The sequence below is a fragment of the Caloenas nicobarica genome, chromosome 11 (assembly GCF_036013445.1).
Source record: "Caloenas nicobarica isolate bCalNic1 chromosome 11, bCalNic1.hap1, whole genome shotgun sequence".
Taxonomy (NCBI): Eukaryota; Metazoa; Chordata; class Aves; order Columbiformes; family Columbidae; genus Caloenas; species Caloenas nicobarica.
In genome coordinates, this window is record NC_088255.1 from 7,642,683 (window position 1) to 7,664,745 (window position 22,063).

The 22,063-nt window shown below is 41.2% G+C and overlaps 1 protein-coding gene across 1 annotated transcript in view; it reads right to left on the reverse strand.

Moving 5' to 3' along the window:
* The window catches only part of DCAF1 (DDB1 and CUL4 associated factor 1), a 51,245-nt gene extending 29,887 nt beyond the window's left edge, over positions 1-21,358 (reverse strand). The window contains exons 1-11 of the mRNA XM_065642684.1: positions 21,270-21,358; positions 15,768-15,885; positions 10,978-11,054; positions 10,213-10,286; positions 9,132-9,245; positions 6,906-7,043; positions 5,406-5,909; positions 4,082-4,183; positions 2,787-2,945; positions 1,489-1,668; positions 389-598 (exon numbers count right to left, since the gene is read on the reverse strand). Coding sequence (XP_065498756.1) covers positions 389-598; positions 1,489-1,668; positions 2,787-2,945; positions 4,082-4,183; positions 5,406-5,909; positions 6,906-7,043; positions 9,132-9,245; positions 10,213-10,286; positions 10,978-11,054; positions 15,768-15,877 — 1,668 coding nt within the window. The 5' untranslated portion in view covers positions 15,878-15,885; positions 21,270-21,358. The remainder of the gene's footprint in view (positions 1-388; positions 599-1,488; positions 1,669-2,786; positions 2,946-4,081; positions 4,184-5,405; positions 5,910-6,905; positions 7,044-9,131; positions 9,246-10,212; positions 10,287-10,977; positions 11,055-15,767; positions 15,886-21,269) is intronic.
* Positions 21,359-22,063: the final 705 nt, after the last annotated feature.

A 22,063-nucleotide genomic window follows, 5' to 3' on the forward strand; every position in this document is an offset into this window, starting at 1 on the left:
CTACAAAACATGCTGAAGAAGAAAGGAAATTCCTAACAAGCTTGCCTTTCAAATTTTTTTTAGTTACAGAAGGCGGCAACAGCTTATACATATTTCTTTAGTTACTGAAAATAAGTGATTTTTGCAGAAGCAAAAAAGCCCTTACGTAGATAAGCAGGAATGTTAATCAAACGTAGTTCACATGAACCTCAAAGGTTCTTCCATATTTTTCTATCACAGCATCATTCCACAAGGCAGGAGTAAAGCACAAATAAAAAATCCCTACTCCTATAAATTGCACACTGCCTAGTTATTCCACTGGCTCCAAAGGACATCCACAAATTCATGCAGCTTAGATTTGCCTGAAAAATGTAATGACCATGTTAAAAGCTTGTAACAGGCTGCTCACCTTGTAGGGGGGCTGCGGATGGACCAGAATGCCACCTTCGGTGCGCTGGAGTGACTGCTTCACCTGTTCAAGTTTGATAGCGAGGTGAGCCTCGAAGTATCTACGCAGGGCCATGCAGGTGTGTTTCCCCGTCTGGCGACTGGCAAAGATTTCATCATCACTCAGGAGGGCTCCTTGGTCTTCCAGATTCAAGATTTCAAGCGTGCTTATCTTCAGAAACAGGTTGGGTAGGAAAAAAAAAAACAAAACAAAACTTTCATCAGATCACTCTTGAGGAAGAAAAAGCACTTGTAATTCTCAGCTCCACTTGTACTAAACTCAAACTTACTTTGCTACACAAGACATACAAGCACACTCCCTGAGAGCTGACGAAAGCTGTCTGAACAGAAAAGGCTATTTGCGTGGATAAATAGTTAAGTCTAAAAAGAACCATTCTCCCTCCTTCACTCTCTATGAAGAAACAAATCTAGTAGTTACACCAATGTAGATCTGGAGGCAATGTTGTGCCTAATACTATTACACATTATAATACACAAAGTGTGCTTAAACCCTGCAGTGCCGATGTTCGAGTCAGTACCAACCCAAGCTATTAGGGCTGCACAGCAATACAGTGCAGGCATACCAGTTTCCATACATAAATAATACACTCTGTGCTCATAAGGTACTGTGGTTACCACAGCACAAACACAGCTGTACCTCTCCTGCAACAAGGCTGGATTGATCTGCATCCAGAAGGGTGCATGACAATACCACACATGGTATGTGGAATGGTGAGAAGCATCTGAACTACCACTAAGTCATCACTGTTTGAATACGTACTGCTTAACGCAGGAGTTGCACCAAAAAGCTCTCAAAGGGTAGCAAGTCTCTGGACAATAACAATAACAACAACAACAAGAACAATAATAACAATAATAACAATGAGATCCTCATGAAAGTTGCTTAGAAAACTCATCTCACCTCTTCATTTCTTGGGAACTAAGGAGGAAAAAAACGCAAGCAAAACCAAACAAAAGAACAGAACTCTCCCCCATTGCATTGTAAAGGGTACAAAACATGACACTAAGACCGTGTTCACCACATAAAACTGCAAGCTTTACCAGGTTAACCAGACGTCGAAGGCCATCATGCCTGTCAAAGAGTTCCAGGACAGCACGGAAGGAAAAGCAAATGGAGAAGAACATGGTAGCGTGGCAGCAGCCTGAAGCGTGGGAGCACTCCATTAGCCATAAGGTGTAGTTTACTACATCTGAAAGCACATTATGGGGGTGCATGCACACCTGGAAAGTAAAAGAACATTCTTGAGAAGGACTTCAAACAGCTGGCTGAAGACAGTTTGCCCAAAGAGAATGAGGGTTCTTTGAGGGTCAAACAGAGGACAAATATCAGCTACTCCATTCCCAGACCTAAACACAATAAATATAGCAGTCTTAATGTAATATAATTCCAGAGAGTCCTCCTCCATACCGCTTCAAGCTACCCAAAGAATGCTTCACAAGAGGTGGAGAATGAAGATAAGTTTCCACTGAAGAAACAAAAATTCTTCTCAGTGTAACAGTACCATACACTGTATTGAAGTGCTAGCAAACTCTGGTACCACTGAAGTCTATGGGAACTGCAGGGGTCATTGAATGCAAATCTAAAGCTTGAATTTCTCTGGAAATAGACAACTGAGATGGTCTTTTTCTTTTTTTTAGGCCCTGCCTAAAACACTACTGAACTGAGAGGAGGATTTATTTTAAGAACTTTTTTCTATGTTAAAATATGAGATGAAAAACTTTACCTTCATTATCAGCCGGTTTAACACTTATAAGCTCAGGCCACAGAGAACTCTTGGTGTCATTTCATTTGGTTTTCTATACAGTGCAGACCAGACCTGCTGCACTGTAGCACACCACAGAACTTTCACTGTTGCCTGGAACCTGACTGAGGTACTCTGTGACACTAAAACCACCAACACTGGGACTGGGCACGGAAAAAAAACAATCTCAGGTACAGGTGTTCATTGGAACAGATGGGAAAGGACAGACAAATGAAAATGGAGGCATTTTTCCTTTTTTTTTTTTTTCCTTTTTTTTGGTTTTGTTTTGTTTTAGGCAAAGAGGGAATAACATCATAGAATGATAAGGGTCATGAAACTATTGAAACAAGGCTGACAAGACAGAGGTCTTCAGTTGGTTGCCTAGGAAATGAAATTCACACCCTTGAAACAAAACACTCAAATACACCATTATTTATATACTTCCTATTGCCTCTATAAAAATTTGCTTTTGGAGATGTTTATAAATTGCGTCTTTATAAATTTGCTTAGGAGATGTTTATTCACTGTTTGAACATAGGTAGAAACGCTAAGAAACAATGGGAATCACTGCAGTTATAGTAAAAGAATGCCTCTTACCCTCTCCATGGCATCTTGATTGTAAGACAGATAATATAAGCACATGGAGACTCCTGTTGCTGCCATGGAAGGACGAGGAATCTCCAGCAACTTTTGCACTCCTCCATGAGCAACAAACTCTGTTGCAAACTTATTGTGCAGCAGCAATGATGCCAAATGCTAAGGGAGGATACAAGCAGATTAGTCTGGAATTCTTCAAACTGTCATCAATTCCATCCCCTTCCCCACAGAAAAACAGATGGCAGAAATAAAAAGTGCTCCAGGCTTTGTCTGCCTTATTTCTTACTCCTCACATTATATTTAACTGCAAAATGCAGTATTTAACCCAATGATAAAACCCAAAAAAGGCATTATCGCTCTGTTTTACACATCCTGCAAAAGAAACAAGAAAAGCAGAGCAACTCAGAAATTATCCAATAGGCCACCTTAAAGTCATATTACTGGCAAGAAGAATTTTACAACATGAAGCTTAAAGGCTATTATTAAAACTGAAGTCTGCAGCTGCACTGAAGTTTACTACACTTTTCTGTATTACCAACACCTTAAGAGGAAGCAGTAAGAACCATTGTAAACCCCAACCACTCCCAACTGAAATAACTACACCTTTTGTAGGAACACTGCTCCTTGGAAATAAATCCTCAGACAAATGACAATGAAATGGAGAGAAAGATGACACTGGAGGCCCAGAGGCAGAGAAGCTACTGTGAAACAAGTAAGGACCACAAAGAAGAATATAACCTGTGCTACTGCACTGCAGGTTTGGCTTCAAGAAGGGTATTTGGTGTGGTTTTGTACCTTCAGGAGGTAACCTCAAGTCTGTTCAGACAAAATTATTGTATTTCAAACATTAAGCTCAGAGCTGTCATGTGGGGGCTTTTGGGAGCAAGACACTTATGCTTGTTACTCCTCACAAATGTCCCTTGAGATGACAGGCAGTGGAACAACTTGGGAATGCCATCTAACGGCAGCAGGAACACAAGTGTTTGACAGAAAAAGGAGTTTTTATCATCTTCAGGTAGGCAGATGGCTGGTGAAATTAAGGCCACTTCCTGCAAAATCAAGATCTTTTAGCCCACTCCCCCCCCCCCCTTTTTTCATTTTAAATACATTAGAGTTATAAAAACAAAACCACAATGCATTCAAGTTGAGTGAAAGCCAATTCTAGTCCCAGAGAATCCTGCAAGATACGTAAGCCTAAAGAAGGTGAACATTTGCCTTTGACGCATGCAGCAGACATATATTCAATGCCTTTACAATGCTTACAGTACATTTCATGCATTACAAAAGTAATTTACCTTAAGGGCTTCAAAAGTGAGCAGCACATCATTGGTTCGCTTCAAATCGATGTAGTACATCATCAGCTCCCTTGATCCCAGTTGCATAAATATGGGTAGCAGCTGAGAAAAATAAAAATAGGAGACTAGCTGAATGTTTCACAGGAAACAAGATCTGGTTTGGTTTTTACTCTCTCAAACCCCCAGTCTTCCCTCATTGGCAGATACCTGTTATGAGAGGTCAGTGGTAACCAGCTCCATCCATAGGAAGCAATAAAGTTTAACAGACCTCTTGTAATATACCTGCTGACGGCAGCAAGGTGCATTACAGCTGCCACACGGAAATCTTAAGACTCTCCATCAAGTGCAGCTATGGCAAGTCCACACAGATACCACCCTGGCGACAGGTTCCACTTTCCATCTGTGCAAAGACAACTACCCAACAACTGAACAGAAAAAACAGGAGAGCAGGGCAACAAACCAAAACCCTTTGCATAATTCTTTGTGTAACAACTTTATAGTATTAATTCCCATTTTTATATCCTATTATTGCTGGTATATGAAGTGATCCAGTCAGCATGTGAGGTATTAGGAGGATAATGGTTTATTTGGCTCTCACAGAAGCAAGGGACACATGTACACACACACAAAATGGTGTTGCTTTGCTCTATTTCAAATGAAGCTAAACCACTTTAAAAAAAATAATAAACTGAGATAAAGGTGGTCTGCAGACCTACACTAACTTGAGTTTTATGCTTAAAAAAAAAAAAAGGAAAAAGGAAAGCCTTTGATAAATGTGACACTGCCCAACTAGTTTGTCCATGTAAGTAGCAACAGCTCTCAAAGCATTTGTATACCACGAGCACGGCCATTTCTCATCAGAACTACTGCAGAGGTTACACAAACCATTTCATTTAGAATTTCAAGTTCATTATTTCCTCAGACTTTTAATTACAGGGGTCTATCACCTCCCCCAGATGAAACAGGAAAAAAGTCTGCATTTCAAACAGACTGCCCTGTGTCATGTAAAGAAAAAAAAAAAAAAAAAAAAAATCACCACATTTAACAGAAACCAGAACAAAATTCCTAGTATCATGCTCCAACCACTAGACCACACACCTGTAACACTCACGTTCAGGTTTGAGTATTACCTACTGGGTAATACTTGGAGTGATGACTTAATCAATTTGAAAGTTATCAACAACTCAGGAAAGGTTACTGATGTTGGTCATATCAGGAAATATCAGAGAGCAACATAACAGTTCTACAAATTTTTCCTCACAGTACCACTCAGTTTTGTCAGAATTCAAGCACAAAGTTCTTCCTCCCACCTTCGTATGCTCACCTCTTGGTACTCCCCTAAGGGAGTCAGGTACTGAAGAATTAGCCTCTGCTCTATGGCGGGAGTCAAAGGGTAAAGCGTATAATTAGTGCCAATCACCCATGGGGACATTTCTGACCAGCTGCTGTTGGACAGTTCAACAAACATCCGCTCTGGTTCTGAAGTAGAGAAGCCCAATTTTTGTTTGGCTTTCCGGAAGCCATCTCTTTCAAGCTGTTTCCCTGATTTGCTTTTTCTCAGTCCCCCATCATCCGGCTTTGTAGCAGAGTTTACTCTGCTACTGGTCTTGTGACTTGAATCAAGATGAAAGGAGATCTCCATATCCCCAGATACTTCCTCTTGCTCTCCATCTACTGCCATCTCCCCATAATCCATATCTACAGCCTCTTCATCTAGAGGCAGCAGAGGATCTGATGGCACTTTCCGAGGACTGGGACGCTTGTTTTCTTGTTTTGTAGTCATTTCAGTAACCTGTAACTCTCGTAGCCGCCGAAGCACCAAAGCCACCTGTTTCACAAAAGAAGCATGTATAAGAATACACTTCTTGCTTTGGTCATGCATCTCACATTGACTGTATTTTTTTTCTTGTCATATAACCACCTCCACGACATAAAGTGTCAACATGCTGTAGTGTACATTTGCACAGAGAAATAATTATTTCAAAGTGAATAAGAAAACTTCAATCCTTTTTGATACAGGTACTTTCATTCTAAAATATCAGCATCTAGTCTCCCCAAAGAGAAAGAAGTGGCTTAAAAGCCATTAAGAGCAGATCAGCTATATTGGTGCTCATATTGGAATCACATAAGAATCACACCATTCCTCATCATCTCTGCCCAGCCTAGAGCAAAGGCAACACGCCCTTTCAAAGGGGCAGCTCTGATAAATTGCAGTTCCACAAAACCTAAGGCCACACTTTTACTTTTAAAGGCCTTATCTGTGCAAGAAGTAGAACTCACCTACGCTTTACCACACTCTACACTGTCCTGGGAGACAAATTTGCCTATCCTACCTTCTTCTGAAAGTCATCTCAGATGCTGTTAAACATCATACAGGATCAACATTAAACTGCTGAAAGGTTTACAATAGAAGTGAATGCAATTTCATGGTAAGTTGTCCCCACATTGATTTACCTTTCATTTTAAAATCCTTGTCCAGTATGTAAGTCAAAACGTGATACTTACAGATGTCAAGCTTCTGAAAATTTTTCTTTAAGGAAGTTGTGAATATGAGCCCATTAAGAAGTATAGTATTTGACTTCTTAGGTTTCCTTTACCATTTTTAACACAACTGGTATAACAGAAGAATCAGGCCGCATGCCCCAACCTCAGCAAATGCGTTGTCAGGAAAGGATGGAAAGCATGAGCTACTGACTTACAGATACTATAACTACTGTAAGATCCATCTATAAACACATCAATGTGAGCTCCCCTCAAATTAAAAAAAAAAAAAAAGTAAAGGGATCTGCCCTCTAAAAAAGGAAAGTGATTGAGAGATCATTACCAATTGTGAGTTCTCATCCCTGTAATTTGCAGCAATATCTTGGTTTTCCATAGCTCCTCCTAATAGCCCTGTTGCATACGTCCTTAGTGGCTGATCAGCCTCTCGTGCCCACTTGAAGAGATTTTCAACTATGCCTTCCTAGAATGAAGAAAATAAGAGAGCAACTCCAACAGTTACATTTCATTTTTAACTTCTTGTCCCAGCCAAAGCATCTGTTGATAACAATTCTCCCTATCCCTAGTAATGACCAGGCTAGATTTCCTACCAATCATGTTATGAAGCAAAAATACCTGGAAGGAGAAGGAAAAAAAACCAAACAAACATACAATCCCCCCCAAAAAACCCACAAACCTCAAACATTTTAAGCTGCATAAAACTATTCCCAGGCATCCGATATATCTTCTGAAGTGGACAGCGAACCTACTGCCTAGGAAGTAGCAAAACACTACAGTGTAAACTGATTAGTCAAAGAAACAAGGCCAAAGCTCCTCAGTTTCAACCATTTCAATCCCCAGCAATTTTGCAGATTTCAAAGAATCCAAGTTGAACTTACAACAACTAGAATGGAATTTGGCTACATTTCTTACATTTCAGTAAAAGTTTACAAAGGCTAAATTGAAAAGTCATTTCAATAAGCATGCTACCTGGTGCCAGAGGAACTCTTTATACTAATGACTACTCACCAACCAAAAGAACAATTATCAACATAGTCATAAATCCATAATGTCTGGAGAAGAGGGAAATGCATGCAAGAATACCAATCTATACATATGTAAATTTTAACATTAAAGATTGCTAATATTTTTAATAGTAACGAAGTCAGCATAGACCGCCATGCAATTTTTCTTAACAAGGCTGGATAAGTGTTAACTAAAATTAAAACAGTCAATTAAAAGACAACGGGTTAGAATGAAAGATTCTACTTTTTTTCCTCTAAATCACCGCTGGATTTTGAAAGGCCATACTCCACCACATCATTACCGTGACAGGAATCTTGCACAAAATTCGAACCATAGGTACAATATGATAAAAGATCAGTTAAAAGTAATAATGAATAGAAATACATTTCAACAAGAACTCTCAGCTTACAGATTTTTAAGGAGTTGCCTCACATATTTAGAGAAAATTGCATTATTATTTAAATGCTCTTATGTCATTTAAAAATAAAATTGATGGGATATGAAATACTGTGGCTGCTGGAGGGCCTCTGTATGACCAGAACAGAACCCTCTTCAAAGGGTTTTCTGAGCTATCCCAAAGCCTGCTACATATAGGAACCCCCAGTGCTATAACAGACCTCTAGATATTCTCAGGTCAAAAGAAAAAAATTCCTGAAGTGCAAAACTTAACTTTAAAATTTTATTTCAATTTACAGAGAGATTCAGTGTCTGGAAAAAAAGCTATATCCTCCACAAATAGGGAACCATTGTTTTAATTTTCTTGGATCAAAGTCTCACAGCCGTAGCCTTTGGACAGATCAAAAATATCTCAAATTAAATTCAATCCTTCACAAAGGGAGCACATTATTCCTTCCTTTTATCATGCTTTAGAGTTCATATCCATATTTCCAATAGTAAAGAAATTAATTTAGAATTTCATATAAAGCACTACCTGATTGCCCAACTTCAGAAAAACATTACATTAATTTTTTACAGAAGAGAAAACTCGGGCTCAGGAGTGAAATGGACCTTCTGCTCACTTTCAACTCTGTGCATTCCTTCAGAAAACCACACTTGTCAACATACGGAAGTCTGATTCAGCTGTCCGTCACAGTTCTAGATAATCCACACAAAGTATGTGGATTTTAGACGGCTTAGTTAAAGTATGACTTGCTTATCACTTAGCTCTAATAAGGCTATCACTCTGCTGTAGCTGGGGATTACTGGGCAAGACTCCTACCGCAAGTCTTTACGTTCTATACAGCCTGCTCCATTCACAGGCCTATAAAATAACAATTCAAATTATAACACTTCCCAAAACATTACATTAACTTCCAGCTGCTCTGTTTGAATCAGTCCCATTATAACTTAAAAGCTGTGAAATACCCAAGATTTGATCAGTTAAACAAGCCAAGATCAAAAAGCCCCAAAACATTAGCAATATTGAGTAGATTGTCTCCCAGAGACAGAATTTCAATATGGGTTTTTACTGGCTTCTCCTGTGGAAAGAACAGTTGGCGTACATAATACATCAATCTTAAAACCCAAGCTTTAGTAAAGATGATACCTTTTCCTGAAAGACGACAGCAGTTTCCAGTCCTGGCATGATATCCAGAAGAAGTCGGCAGGCAGCAGTGTTTAACGGAGGTTCTCTGCTTGTCATCACGTAGGCATTCACTAGCTAGAGAAGATCAGGAACAGTATTGGCTTGAAATGTAACTTTGATCAAAACCAGTGCAGTGAAAGCCTTACAACTCCCACAGCAGCAAAACAATAAAGTAAGAAATGTCAGTATGCAAGCCCTGGATCTGAAGATGACTGGCCTTTAACCTGCTCCCTCCAGTGCCTCAGAAGTTGAAATCACTTCTCAGAGAAGCACAGTTCCCCTCTCATCTGCTGTCCACTGACTAAATATCTATCTTGAACTGATTTGTAAAGACAAGTGCCTAAAAACAAATACAGTTTAGTAACAGTATAAACACAAAAAGATCATAGCTGAAAAAAATAACATAAAACCCACACATTTTTAACAGCATCTACGTTTGCTTATCACTTGGAGCTTAAGACAGAAAGGCACATGCAAGTAATCTGTCATAATCCTTACAGAGATGTGTACTGATACAGATGCTTGCAGGGAGGTGAGGGTAACAAAAATTCTAGCTATTATGTTAGAGTACAGCAATGCAAGAGGATAGCCACACTTCTGCCTCTTAAACCTCTGCCTGAGCCTTCTAGAGCTGACACACTACTCTGCTCCTACAGGCACAGTCCAGTATTTCCAAGTAGTCAGAAACAAGGCATTGGAATTAGTGGTATTAATTTCCATTACAGAAATTAATCATGCTTTCAAACTTTTATTAGAGGAGCTACGTTTTCTTTAAAGAGACTGATAAACCTTGGGAAGAACTAATTCAATTGTTACCACACATACTACAGCACCCCTAAACTGCTGATGAACTCCCTTTTCTTTGAGTCAGTTTAACAGTGGCAAATGAGTCACACTCATTTTAAAAACCACTGCTATGGAAGAGATAGTCCCTACACCAGTAAAATAAATATTAAACAAGTACTGAGCTCAATCAGCACAAAGTAAACAAAAACCATAAGGCGTCAGGAATCAACAGATACAGTTCTCAGAGCAAACCTACTGCATTCATGAAATCATCATTCTTGAAAAGTATCCTCAGTAAGTGACCAAGCATGCACTCTGGGTCCGCTCGACCTGTGGGAGAAACAGAAAAAGACTTAACTACCTATCCTCGAGATATCAAGATTAATACTGAACCACTACCTTCAAACTGATTGTGGACCTTAGCAGGACCTTTTTCAGAATTAAAAGTATGGAAGAAATCACATGAATTATTCACTAACTTAGCACTTTTTCTAGTAGGCATTACCTCCCTAGAATTCCTACCAGTCAAAGCACAACACATTTCAGTGGTCCAATAGTATTGAACTGTCATTTTGCAAACTGTTCCAGTAACTTGAAACTGAGTAGTCTCAAAAAAAAAAAAAAAAAAAAAAAAAAAAAGACAAAAAGGATCAGTGGCTATATGTAACTATTCTAAAGCACTGCACTTAACAGCAAATTCAAAACAATGAGACAGACTGTCTTCTCTGTCCATCTAACAACTACTACACATTAACTACAACTTGTTAACATGATCATACCATATGTCATAAATCAGCCTCTGAAACACTCTTCCAAAACTACCCAGGGCCTCAAAATCTTGCAGCAAACATCAAAATTGCCAGATAACACTACAGACCACAATAATCCAGTGCAAAAGCAGTACCAGACCTTGACCGACAGTGGACGCATTCACACTAAAAATTGCTTATGCTTAAATATTAATTAGCAGGTATCTGTTGTGACAGAGTCGGTGCTGCCAAAACCATTCCAGACAACCTACCTGGGTGTCGGTCATCAAACGGGTCTGGATCTCCTTTGCGGTACTCTTCAGTCTCCTTCTCAATCAGCTCAGACATTCTGCAGAACGAACAACATTAAATGAGCAGAATTCACACTCAGTCTTCTCCTAGCACACAGCTCTTCACAATAGCCTGTCTGTCAAAGTACTGTAAAACACCTCATCAACTTTCATTTGAACAGTACTGGTACTACTGGAGGGTTTCAGACTGCCCACAATAGAGGGGTGTGAAAAGACACTTGCCTCTAATATCTCATGCCCCTCCACTATGCTTCGAAACACACTGTACCCATATCAACACTCCAGTAATGCACGAGCATGACGCTCTGGTGGGGCAAATACCTTTTATTTACTCAGAGACCTGGTGATGCTCTATGACACATACTGTAGAGAACTAGGGTAAATAAAAGACTTGAGTAGTTCTTCTCACTATCATATAGTCTTTCTTTTGCAGTAGAGTAAGCCCTGAACAGGTGACTTAGTCTTCCTTTCTATTCAGTCTGTGCAGGGGCAGCCACTCAGTCTACACAGTTTTTTATTTTTGCACATTAATTTTTAATAATATTGATAAAATAATAAATATTTTTATTACACAACTATTGTGTAATCTCTAGTTAGCTTATCCCTTCAGCTCCATTGAAGCTCAACTTTTTAGTATGTGCCAGTTACCGCAATGGATAAGACAAGGAGCCAGCTCCCTACTCACAGACCTTCAAAATACATTAATGTTCCTTTGTATCAGCAAAAAAACTGGAGGTTGTTTTGAAGCTATGCCTTGCCCTAAACAGATGCAGCCTCAGCAGACAAAAGAATCCTATGCTCTAATTCATTAGAATAAGCAGTAAGGGAATGAATTATTATTTTTTTCTAAACAAAAATCAAGAAGAGGGAGACTAACTCATGGTCAAGCAATAAATAATTCCATAGTCATCCACTGTTTTTCTCCATGAAGCGCTACAGCAGAAATATATGCAGTTTGGGGTGAAATAAAGAGTAATATTTTTAAAAATAGCAAATTAAATCTTATTTCCTTGATATACAGGGTGTTTCAAAAAGATGGACCCAATTTCAAAGCAACATGATTTCAAATTGGGTCCATCTTTTTGAAACACCCTGTAAAGCCAGCCTCATTCACTCCCCTCTACTGAGGTCTAGAGTGGGAGGCAGAATATACGTGCAGCACAGCATCTTAAAACAAAGTCTTAGTATCTCAGGGTAGTGAACTAGGCAGATTTTATCACAGGGGAGGGAAAACTCCTGGAAGGCTGCAGTAATCCCTGGAAAAATATTTGTCTTTCACAGGGGATTTCTCTTACAGAATGCCACTGACTTCTGCTCCACTCCTGTTACTTTCCAGAAAATACCCTGTGTTCCCAGGAACAATTAGAGGCAAAAATTTACTTAGACGAGTCTCCGTGAACTACACTGACTTGCCAATATGACAGAGGATGATGTTACAAAGCCTGCCCAGACTGCAAGAACAGCAAATTAGCTTATCAGGAGGGAGCAGAGAACTTTCTTACTTGTCTCTGATCTGACAATTACCTTTCAACAAACTGTTTATCCTGTGAGGTTCTAATATTTACTCTTGGTAAGCCTGAATGTGAAGAGATGCAAATTGTGTCCCTTGCTAACAGGTGGCACAGCTTGAGCTCTCATGAATTTCTGGCAAAAGCAAGTTACTTAAATACTCCACTGCCGGCTCCTCATTTTTTTTTCCATGAGAATAGCTTGACGAGTGCCTGCTGACAGACAACTGAGACAAATGGGGAGTTCAGAAGCTGCACCCTAGACTTGTCAGGTCTTTTTAGGTGATAATCAGCATTTTGGTTATGTGCCAGAAAGGATAGACAAGCAGCATGGAAAGTGAGCATAACATTCTCATCAGCCCATCCTGTTTAGGTAGGCAGCCAAGCAGCATGCCAGCTGAAGCTGCCAAGTAGTTTCAGGGACAACAACATTGTCACAGCCTAGATGAAACAGGCACGTGAATCACCAATTACAGGCTTTTTTGAGACAATTAGTCACAATTGTTTGTCCAAAACAAAAAAGCACTGCAACTTTACTATTTATTTTTTTAAAAAAAAGCTTAAAACAAGCTGGCTTATAATACCCTTCTTTTAACTAATGACTACAAAGGTGGTTTGTGAAGTGACTTGGATTAATCTATCTAGATCAACAGCTTTGTCAATTCTCAGTTGAAGCGACAGAAGAGTCAAATATCTAACAAAGTTCATTCCTGCCTAATAACACAGGCATGTGGTTAACAAAAACCAGTTCACAAAACCATTGAACTTTTATTCAGGTTTTCAGATTTCCGTTTTTCACTTGGCCTTCTATCACTTGTCTACCACTTCAGAGTTTGCAGACAAGATGTAGGTTTTACCTGGAGATAGGGGTTCTTTCCCCCCACTGCCGACTATTTTTTCTCTTTATAACTGTCTTTGCAGTCATCTTGGGAAAGTTAGTCAAAACCACACTTTCACTTGCCATAAACTGAGCTCACCTTGGTGGCAGGTAAGGAAGGGGCTGTGGTATAAGTAAAAGTCTGTCAACTTTACAAGACTCCCACCAGTCTCAATGGCATAACATAAATCCACCTTAATATGCCTCTATGCCATTATTTGGTATCAATGAGCAACCCAGGAGCCTTTAAAACAGACTGCAGCAATCTAAGATGCTCCAGGATCCCACACCACCACACGCTTGGTTTGTGGAGATGAAGTATGATGTTGAGCTGCTGATTTATTCCCTTTTTGAAAGGGGCCTTTGGGATGCAGTGAAGGATTTGCCAGAATGGTTGAACATGACCTACATTCAGACTATGAACTAATGCTCTTGCAGAATCATTTCAAATTACCTTTTTTAAAAAAACATATCTATTTAATATCTGTTGTTCGCTGAGACACTTCCCAAGCAATTTCTTCAATTCATATCTTCTGACATTCCAGAGTTCATAAATCTATAAAACTAACATTTAGAAGTGACAAATCAGCTGTGGCCTATAAGCCACACTGTTGCTGTTCTTGTCCTATTACAGTTGAAACACTCACTACTGCACTCCCACATATGCTACCTCAGCATCACATTTAATGGGCCCTCATCCACACAGGGAAGTTTTCTTCCATTTAGCTCAGAAGGCGGAAGGAAGTAGAAAAACGTCACTCGCCAACAAGCATGACCACAGCTTCCTCTGCCTTAAATCCAAAACAATATGCAGGGGCATTGTTCTGCCTCAGGACATCAGCTAATGCAACCTCCAGTTGGTGAGGATTCCTAGCAAATTCTTTTAAACCCATGATGTACCCAAAACCCTCCGCTCCAAGCAGATATACGGCTTTCATTGATACCTGAAGCACTACAAATCCAACTTCTGCCAGAGACTGTAGATACCCTTGCTATCTACCTTAAATAAATCTGTATTATCTCCACTAAAGCCAAAGTACCCAAGCTTTCCCCATCTCAGCGACTCTGCCTGCTGCACAGAGACCCTGGAGAACCAAGAGTTATCAGACTTGTCTGGGGATAAATGATGTAGGGAACTAAAGGAGCTGAGGGGAAGCAAGAAGTGCCAGACTGCGATAAACACAAGAAAAGATAGGTTTATTTCAAATTTCTTAGAACATAGTAAATTTCTGCTGCTTATGCCTGCAAGAAAATAGCACATATGTTTCCTTCAAGACACAAATCAGACAAAACACAAAGATACACCAAAACAAGTCTCATGATTTTCAGGAGACCTACTCATTTTCAAGTGTTTAGGATTGGCTTTCTGCTGCTCATCTCCCTGTTCCATGCTGCTATTTTTAAAATATAGTAAGAAGAGCAAAACCATTGTGCCCACTAGGCGAGGCATGGCACAGATCTGTGCAAAAAAGCTGCAGCAGATTCCTGTTACTTCCACCCAGTGCCAGCTCAGAATCTGTGCACTGACTTGTCTGGCCCAACAACACAAAGCAGCGCAGTACAGAAACCTGAATTGCTCTTAACATACAAGTGTAGTAATTCCTTCTGCACATAGTAGGCAGGCCACAGGTCTGCCAGCAGAGGCATGAGAAACTGGGTGGAATTTCTGTGAATCTCTTGTCAAGCAAGAGTAATATCAGTTTCCCTGGCTTAGGAAACCATAAATGCAATTTATAAGTCAAACGTTTCTCTTGTAATAGAAGATGTCTTACAATTAATGGTGTTACCAGTACCTACACATCTCCTGAAAATAATTTATTGGTCAGGGAATATTTTCCTTACACATATAGTTAATCAACATCCAGTTTTTTAAAAAATAAATCAAGTTTTAAAATTGTGTTTAAACATGCTCTATGAGCTTCAATAAAATCTTCTCAATACAATCCCCTTGATTCATCCAACGAGCCACTCTCCCCCTTTCATTTAATCTGACCAATGTTAGTACAATCACAAACCTCACACCACCACCCTGATGGAACATCCTCATAGCTTTCAATCTTGATCAATGTTTTACAAGCTTCAAGTGAAGATACCAAAGTTATCTGACTATTTAGTGATTCCCCTGACTTCCATTATTTCAGAGAATTAAATTCATGCTTCAGAGAGTCTGTGTAAGTACTTTGCCACATAAATTTCTTACCGAAAATTCTGTATATGTAAATACCATACTCATAGTTCAACTTCCAGATCAAACAAAATGAATTACCAACAGATGATCAAGTATGCAAAAACCTCAAGTAAAAACTTGGCAAAAGCTGCTGTCATGTAACCTCAGATATTCAGATTTAGGATTTAATAGATCTTACCTGGTGAGAATAGGGACCATGTCTTGCCCACTGCCATGTTCTTTCTCCCACTGCTCAAGCAAAGTAGTGAGCTCAGCCTTGGAGTCCACATGTCCAGATCCTGAAGACATGGCTTAGCCTACAGCAGAGGTAACAACAACAATAAAGGCCGAAAAATGAGAAGAAATCCCACACAGTTTCGCTGTATTCATTGAAATAATGTAAACCAAAGATCACAAGTCATTTGGAAGAGGCAAGTAAATACTCAGCAACAAGGAGTGAAAAAAAGATTACATGACAGAATACTGCTGTACTTCACTTTCAAAGTTGGATGTTTCCTTTTGGTCCTTTGCCTGAAGAATAAAGAACGAACACACACACACTTTCAACACAAGTCTTAACTAGTGTATGACAACTCTGACCATGGGGGGAAGTATGTACACCTAACCACAAGTGTTCAGTACTGAAGCTTTTTAAAACTCTACCTCATTTCCATAAGCAGACCTGAGTTAGTCCTTCGCAGTTGCTCCCAGATTTACTCAAGAAACAAAGCCAGGGCAGCAAGATTATGATCAGCATCATTATTCCTGTTTAAGACCCTCCAAACAGCAGTGAAAGTACCAAGAATCACATTTAGCCTCACACTGCCAAGGAGGCAGAAGGCAGCAGCACTGAGTAGCTGCGAGCAGTGGAAGGAGCACCACAAGAGTGGTAGTTCAGAAAAGGAGCAGGTCACCACATCACTACTTGTTCAAGGTTTCCAAGGACCATCGGTGGCTCCAGTAAAAAGGAAGAAAGATCACAGGAAGCAGCACTGGTGCAATCACTTCAGGCTGATCAGCCTTTACTTGCAAGACAGCAGCTGACAGAAGATTTATCTTCCCATCTACAAAAGCGAGATCCCTGTACAGTACTGAGTGACTTGTTAAGGTACCACCTAATGAAGGGAACTATCCCTCTAGGTTCTGTTTAAACTTCTAAATTTCCAGGTGTCAATTTCTGTTGGACCAATAAAAATCTGCTAGAAAAACTAATAGACCAAGCAAATAAAATCTGTCTCAAAATACCACCGTGCCCTTAGTTTCCAATCTGACAGACTGTGATCTCTGTGAAGAGCTGTCACTTCTGGAGGAAGGGATACCTAATCCTAATTTATAAATTGACCTTGTATTGAAGATGGGGGGGGGAGGGAACGGGAGAGAAATCAAAGGAAAAGAAATTCCTCTCCATCCAAACCCACACATCTGCCATGAAATTAAATATCCATTTGTCATAAATGACCAGAGAAAGAACTTTCCAAAACAATGTTAAATACAGATATGTTTAAGACAATGACATACACATCAACTCCTGAAATACATATTCAGGAATCAGTCAAGTGACAGACTATAAAGGGAACCATAGGTCAATACAGATTCCATAACCATTTACAGCCCAAGTTAATTCTGAAAAACATCACCATGTTCACCTGAGTGCTGGATACCTCTAATTTGCTTAAAACCTTTTCGCATTCAGGGCCCAGATGAACAGCTCTACCTCTCGTCTCATAGGTGCTTCTGAATTTAATGTATTGTGACTGGTTAGTTAAATGGGAGACAACAAGTGAAGATCACCTGGCTGAAGATGAAACCGTCAGAAACTGCACAAAAATCATCACTCAAAGACTATGGAAAAATAAATCTGTGACTACATGACACCCAGTCTGAAGAACACCATTTTGATAAGTACTATATGAAATGAGTGTATGCTAACAAAAAAACCTATGTAAGCATAAAGTAAGATGATGTTTTCTAAATGGCAAGTAATTATGATTTTATCTAGAGCATTCATTATTCATTCATCACAGAACTTGACTGGGAAATTTGATGCAAATGCATAAATCGCTTCGGAAAAAACGCTACCTAAATGCAGGCAACAAAACATAATGAGATTGTACACACACATCCCCTGAAACACCTTTGAAAGGGAAAACTATTCCAAGCTCATAAAGCTCTATTCCTTTTTTCTTTAACTCAACAACATTCGTCAGCAGCACTTCTGAGCTTTTAAATATCACATATAAACACTCAGACAAATCCCCTCTGAGCCTCAGAATGCAAGTTCTTTAACAGCATCTGCATTCAACCATTTCAGACATCTCCACCTTCATCCTATACCCAAGAGACACACAAAAAAAGTGCTTTGTGACCCCATAGCTTGTATAAGGCCTATACAGGCCCTCCTGCAATCTGACTAATAGTTTATTTCCCCTAACAAACTTTAATTATTCCAGCTAGAAAATAAGAAAAGTCCAGCAATACCTGCAATAGGTCAAAGTTCCAGTCAGGAACTGACTGCTCCCATTGCCCTCTGAGACATCCAGTCCTCTAATCAAGTGAATATAGAAAAATCTCCACTGTCCCTAGAACCTGGTGTATTACCACTCACTTAAAGCACATTATGGGGCTAAATAACTGGTGCTGACACACAACTATTTTCCTGAAATCAAGTTAAAACACAAAAATGCCACCCTTTCTATAGGTGCACAGCAATGAAAGTATATGTCCCGCCAAGGCATCTCATCTATTCCAAAGGCTTATCCCTCCCAACCTATTCACACAATTTGACTATTCTAGATGGCAACACAAAGAACAGCAACAACACGAATCACCTCAGGAGCATTTATTTCCACAGCTCTCATATTAAAGCATGTTAGCAGTAAAATGTATGTGGATGGAATATTATGGCAGATGAATGACTTTTTAAACACAAGAATGAAAGAAATTCCTTCCACGCTCACCTTTTTCAAGAACTCCGTCATAAATCAAAGTTAAGAACTCTGCAGAAAGGACAAGATCATAAATGGTATCAACTAAACTGTAACTGTCAGAAATACACCCAGCGTGTTGGAGAAGACCGGTGAGAGCAACTCCAACTTTCACCATTTCCCTTGGACAAACAATTAATTAAATTAAATTAATTAAATTAAATTAATTAATTAAATTAAATTAATAATGAACAAATTAAATCTTAAATTGCTGTCCAGTAACTAGCAGAACAGGGAGCAGCTATTTCATTGTAGATTTAAATCCATGGGGGGGGTTTAATTTTTTTTTAATAAGTTTTGACAGTCTTGGTCTACTACAGATTTCAATTAAAGTATCTAATAAGCTAAGGAATGGAATATTTTTTCCATACATCACTATTGTCAAAACATCACATTTAGAATCAATAGAACTGATATAAACAAAACATAAAGCACTTCAAAGGATTTGACTTAGAAAGACAAATATTTACAACCTTAACTATCACTCACTGTGAACACTCCCACTGAAAATCCACATATGCATGTTTCAGCACAGTGGTGCACACAGTATCGCTTTAATATTAAACACTACTGAGTATTCCAACATCATAGCAAAGTTTTTGTGAGCATTTTACTCTTCTGAAATTAGATGTAAAAATTTGACAGAAGAGAGAAACCCAAAGAAGTATCCAGACACATACCTAGAAGTGCTCACATGTTTTTGAAACCTCAGACACCTCAGTGCTTGAGTCACCTTAGTCAGACACATCTAAACAAAGAAATACAAGTCCCAGTGACCTCTAACTAAAAACCCTGATAAGTGCACAGTACAGTTCAAGCAGTTCAGCATCACCCCTTTTGTTCCTTGACATATTCGAGTGTCACACTGACTGAAACACTACTACAGGTCATTCACTTATTGATTTTGTATTGTGCTTATGAAAAGGATTATGAGGCTCCAAACACATTGATTTAAATACAGATATGCATTTTAAAGTATTAAACATCTGAGGTGAAAATAAACCTATATGTAAAATCTGAAAACCAACAATTTGGTTACTTGGGAAACAAGCGCAAAATCCATACCTTAACAATTTAAATGTGAAATGAAAGAGCCACATAACAAAACCAAAAATTATACCTTAGGGGAAAACAATAACAACAATCAACTTTGTAGAAAGATTGCACATTTAAATTCAGATGTGGACAAAAATTACAAGGGGATTTGCGCACCCACATGTATAGAGTCAACTCAAATGCTAATAACTACACTTTGACGTACCTTAAATAACCAAGTTTCATATTGTTCCTAAACATGATTCTAAGCATGGGTGAGGACATAATGTAGATGAGAAGTCTAATATAATAATATCATCCCATAAGGAAAAATTAAGAACTCACGAATTGGAATCAAGTTAAATAGATAGCAAGCAAATCAGCAAATCTGTATGTTCCTCTATATTTGTGTTTTAACATGAAGAATTCTTTTAAAAAAAAAAAAAAATCTCCTCATCACAGTTCTTCTTTAAATGGATGAGATACCAGACAGCTATTTGCCTAAACCTGTTGAGTCTGACACTGCCATGCTGAAGTTAATGCTGAAGCATAATGAACTGTCAACATTGAAGTTCACTTGTGGAAGAAAGTATTGCCACAAACTCACAAAATCTTCAGAACCTATGGAGAATAAAATCATGTTTTGGTATAACACATGACTGAAGCTCTGAGGGAAGTCCTTGTTTGTTCTACTTCCCACTTTAACCCCTAACAGAACTCCAATTTAGCTGTTACTACAGAACATATTCCTAATGTCGCTTGAAATATTTGTTTAAAAAAATCATATTTTTGTACAAGGTAGACTATTTCTAAGGCCAGGGAAAACAACAAAGCTATTTAGTTTCCTGGAATTTCTGCTTTTACAAAACAAATCTGGAACTATGTGCTGATCTGCCACGACAAGCACAGAAAACAGGAACAAACTTCTGCTGTCTACAAAGGAAAGTAAAAAAACCCCAAACAAACAAACAACCCACTTCATTTCAATATCAATTAATTCCTCTTCACAGCTGGGATGAAAAACCTCAAGGACCCAACCTCCCCCGAGGAGCAGCGGGACCGACCTCGCCAGGGGAGCGCAGCTGGTGACAGCTCTGACAGGCTCCGGCCGGCAGCACGGCCCAGCCCGCACCGCGCCGTGCGGGAGCGGCCTGTTCGCCGCCACCCAACGGGAGCAACCGCCGGCGCTGCCCGTTCCAACCGAGGGTTTAAAGGTCAGCAGAGCGGGCCGGGGACCCCCCACGCCGGAGAGCCGCCTCCATCGCCGAGCAGGCCCGGCGGAGCCCCGCGCGGAGCGGCGCCTCCGCAGGGCCCGGCGCAGGAGGAAGAGCCCCTGAGGCGGGGGCGGGCCGGCCGGCGGAGCACCGGGGCGGGCGGGGCCGGCGCGGCGCAGGCCCGCCCCCCCCGCCGGGAGGCTGACAGGCCGCGGGGGGACGCGGCGCAGCGCCCGGCCGGGCACCGCCGCCCCTCGCCTCAGTGGCGCTTCGGAGGGCGCCCCCTAGCGCGGGGGCGGGGCGCGCAGGCAAACCCGCCCCCGTCCGGCGGCTCCCTCAGGGCCTCAGGCGACCCCTTCCCCCCTGCCCGTCGCGGAGGCCACAGCCGCCAACCGGCCCGGCCCGGCCAGGCCCAACCCGGGGAAAGCGCGGAGGCGGCGCGGCCCCTTCCCGCCCGCCGCCCCGTACCTGCCCGATGCCCCGCTGGGTCGCCGCCGCTGCCCCCGGCCCCTGCGCTCGGCCCCGCACACCCCGCGGCGGCCGCGATTGCTATGGCGGGCACACACTTTGCGCGTCACCACGCCAGAGGTCGCGTCACGGCGCGCGAGGCGGCGGCGCGAGCAGCGGTGAGGGAGGGGGAGGAGGTGGCAAGGGCCTCGCGCTCGGCCTCCCGGGAAACGGAGTTCGCGCGAGGCGAGTCCCTTGCGCATGCGCCTTTCGGGCAGCGGCGCCGCGAAGGACACTGGGAGTTGTGGTTCTCGGCGGGCGCCGCCATTGCGCCCTCTCAGCACAGCCCAGAGCACTGGGGCGGATCGTAGGCGAAGGGGCGTTCTCCCGGGAGAGAGGCGAAGCTGCGGCCTCTGCTGTTTCCAGGCTGAGGAGCCGCCGAGCAGCGGCTGCCGGCCCCGATACGCGGGTGTCTGCCCCGATAGCAGCGCAGCAGCTGGCGCGCCGCCAGCCCGCCCTGCAGCCCCGCGGGGACCCGCACCAGCTCTGCCTTTTCATTCCTTCCTCACGTCGAGGCTGAGTGTTCACTTGTGGGTAGTTCACCTGCTTAATGTTACTTCCAGCTGGACAGCCGGGTGTTTCAGCAAGAGGGCAGCTTGAGGATGAGCTTAGATGACATTTGTGCCTTCGGTCCCTGTCCAGAGCGCTTTCTCCTCTTCTTATCTGCAAGACAGGAACATAATCCTATTTTCTCCCAGTTAAACTGCGGCCGGTTTGGGCGGTGGAAGGCAAATCCCACAGCGGGGCCGAACACC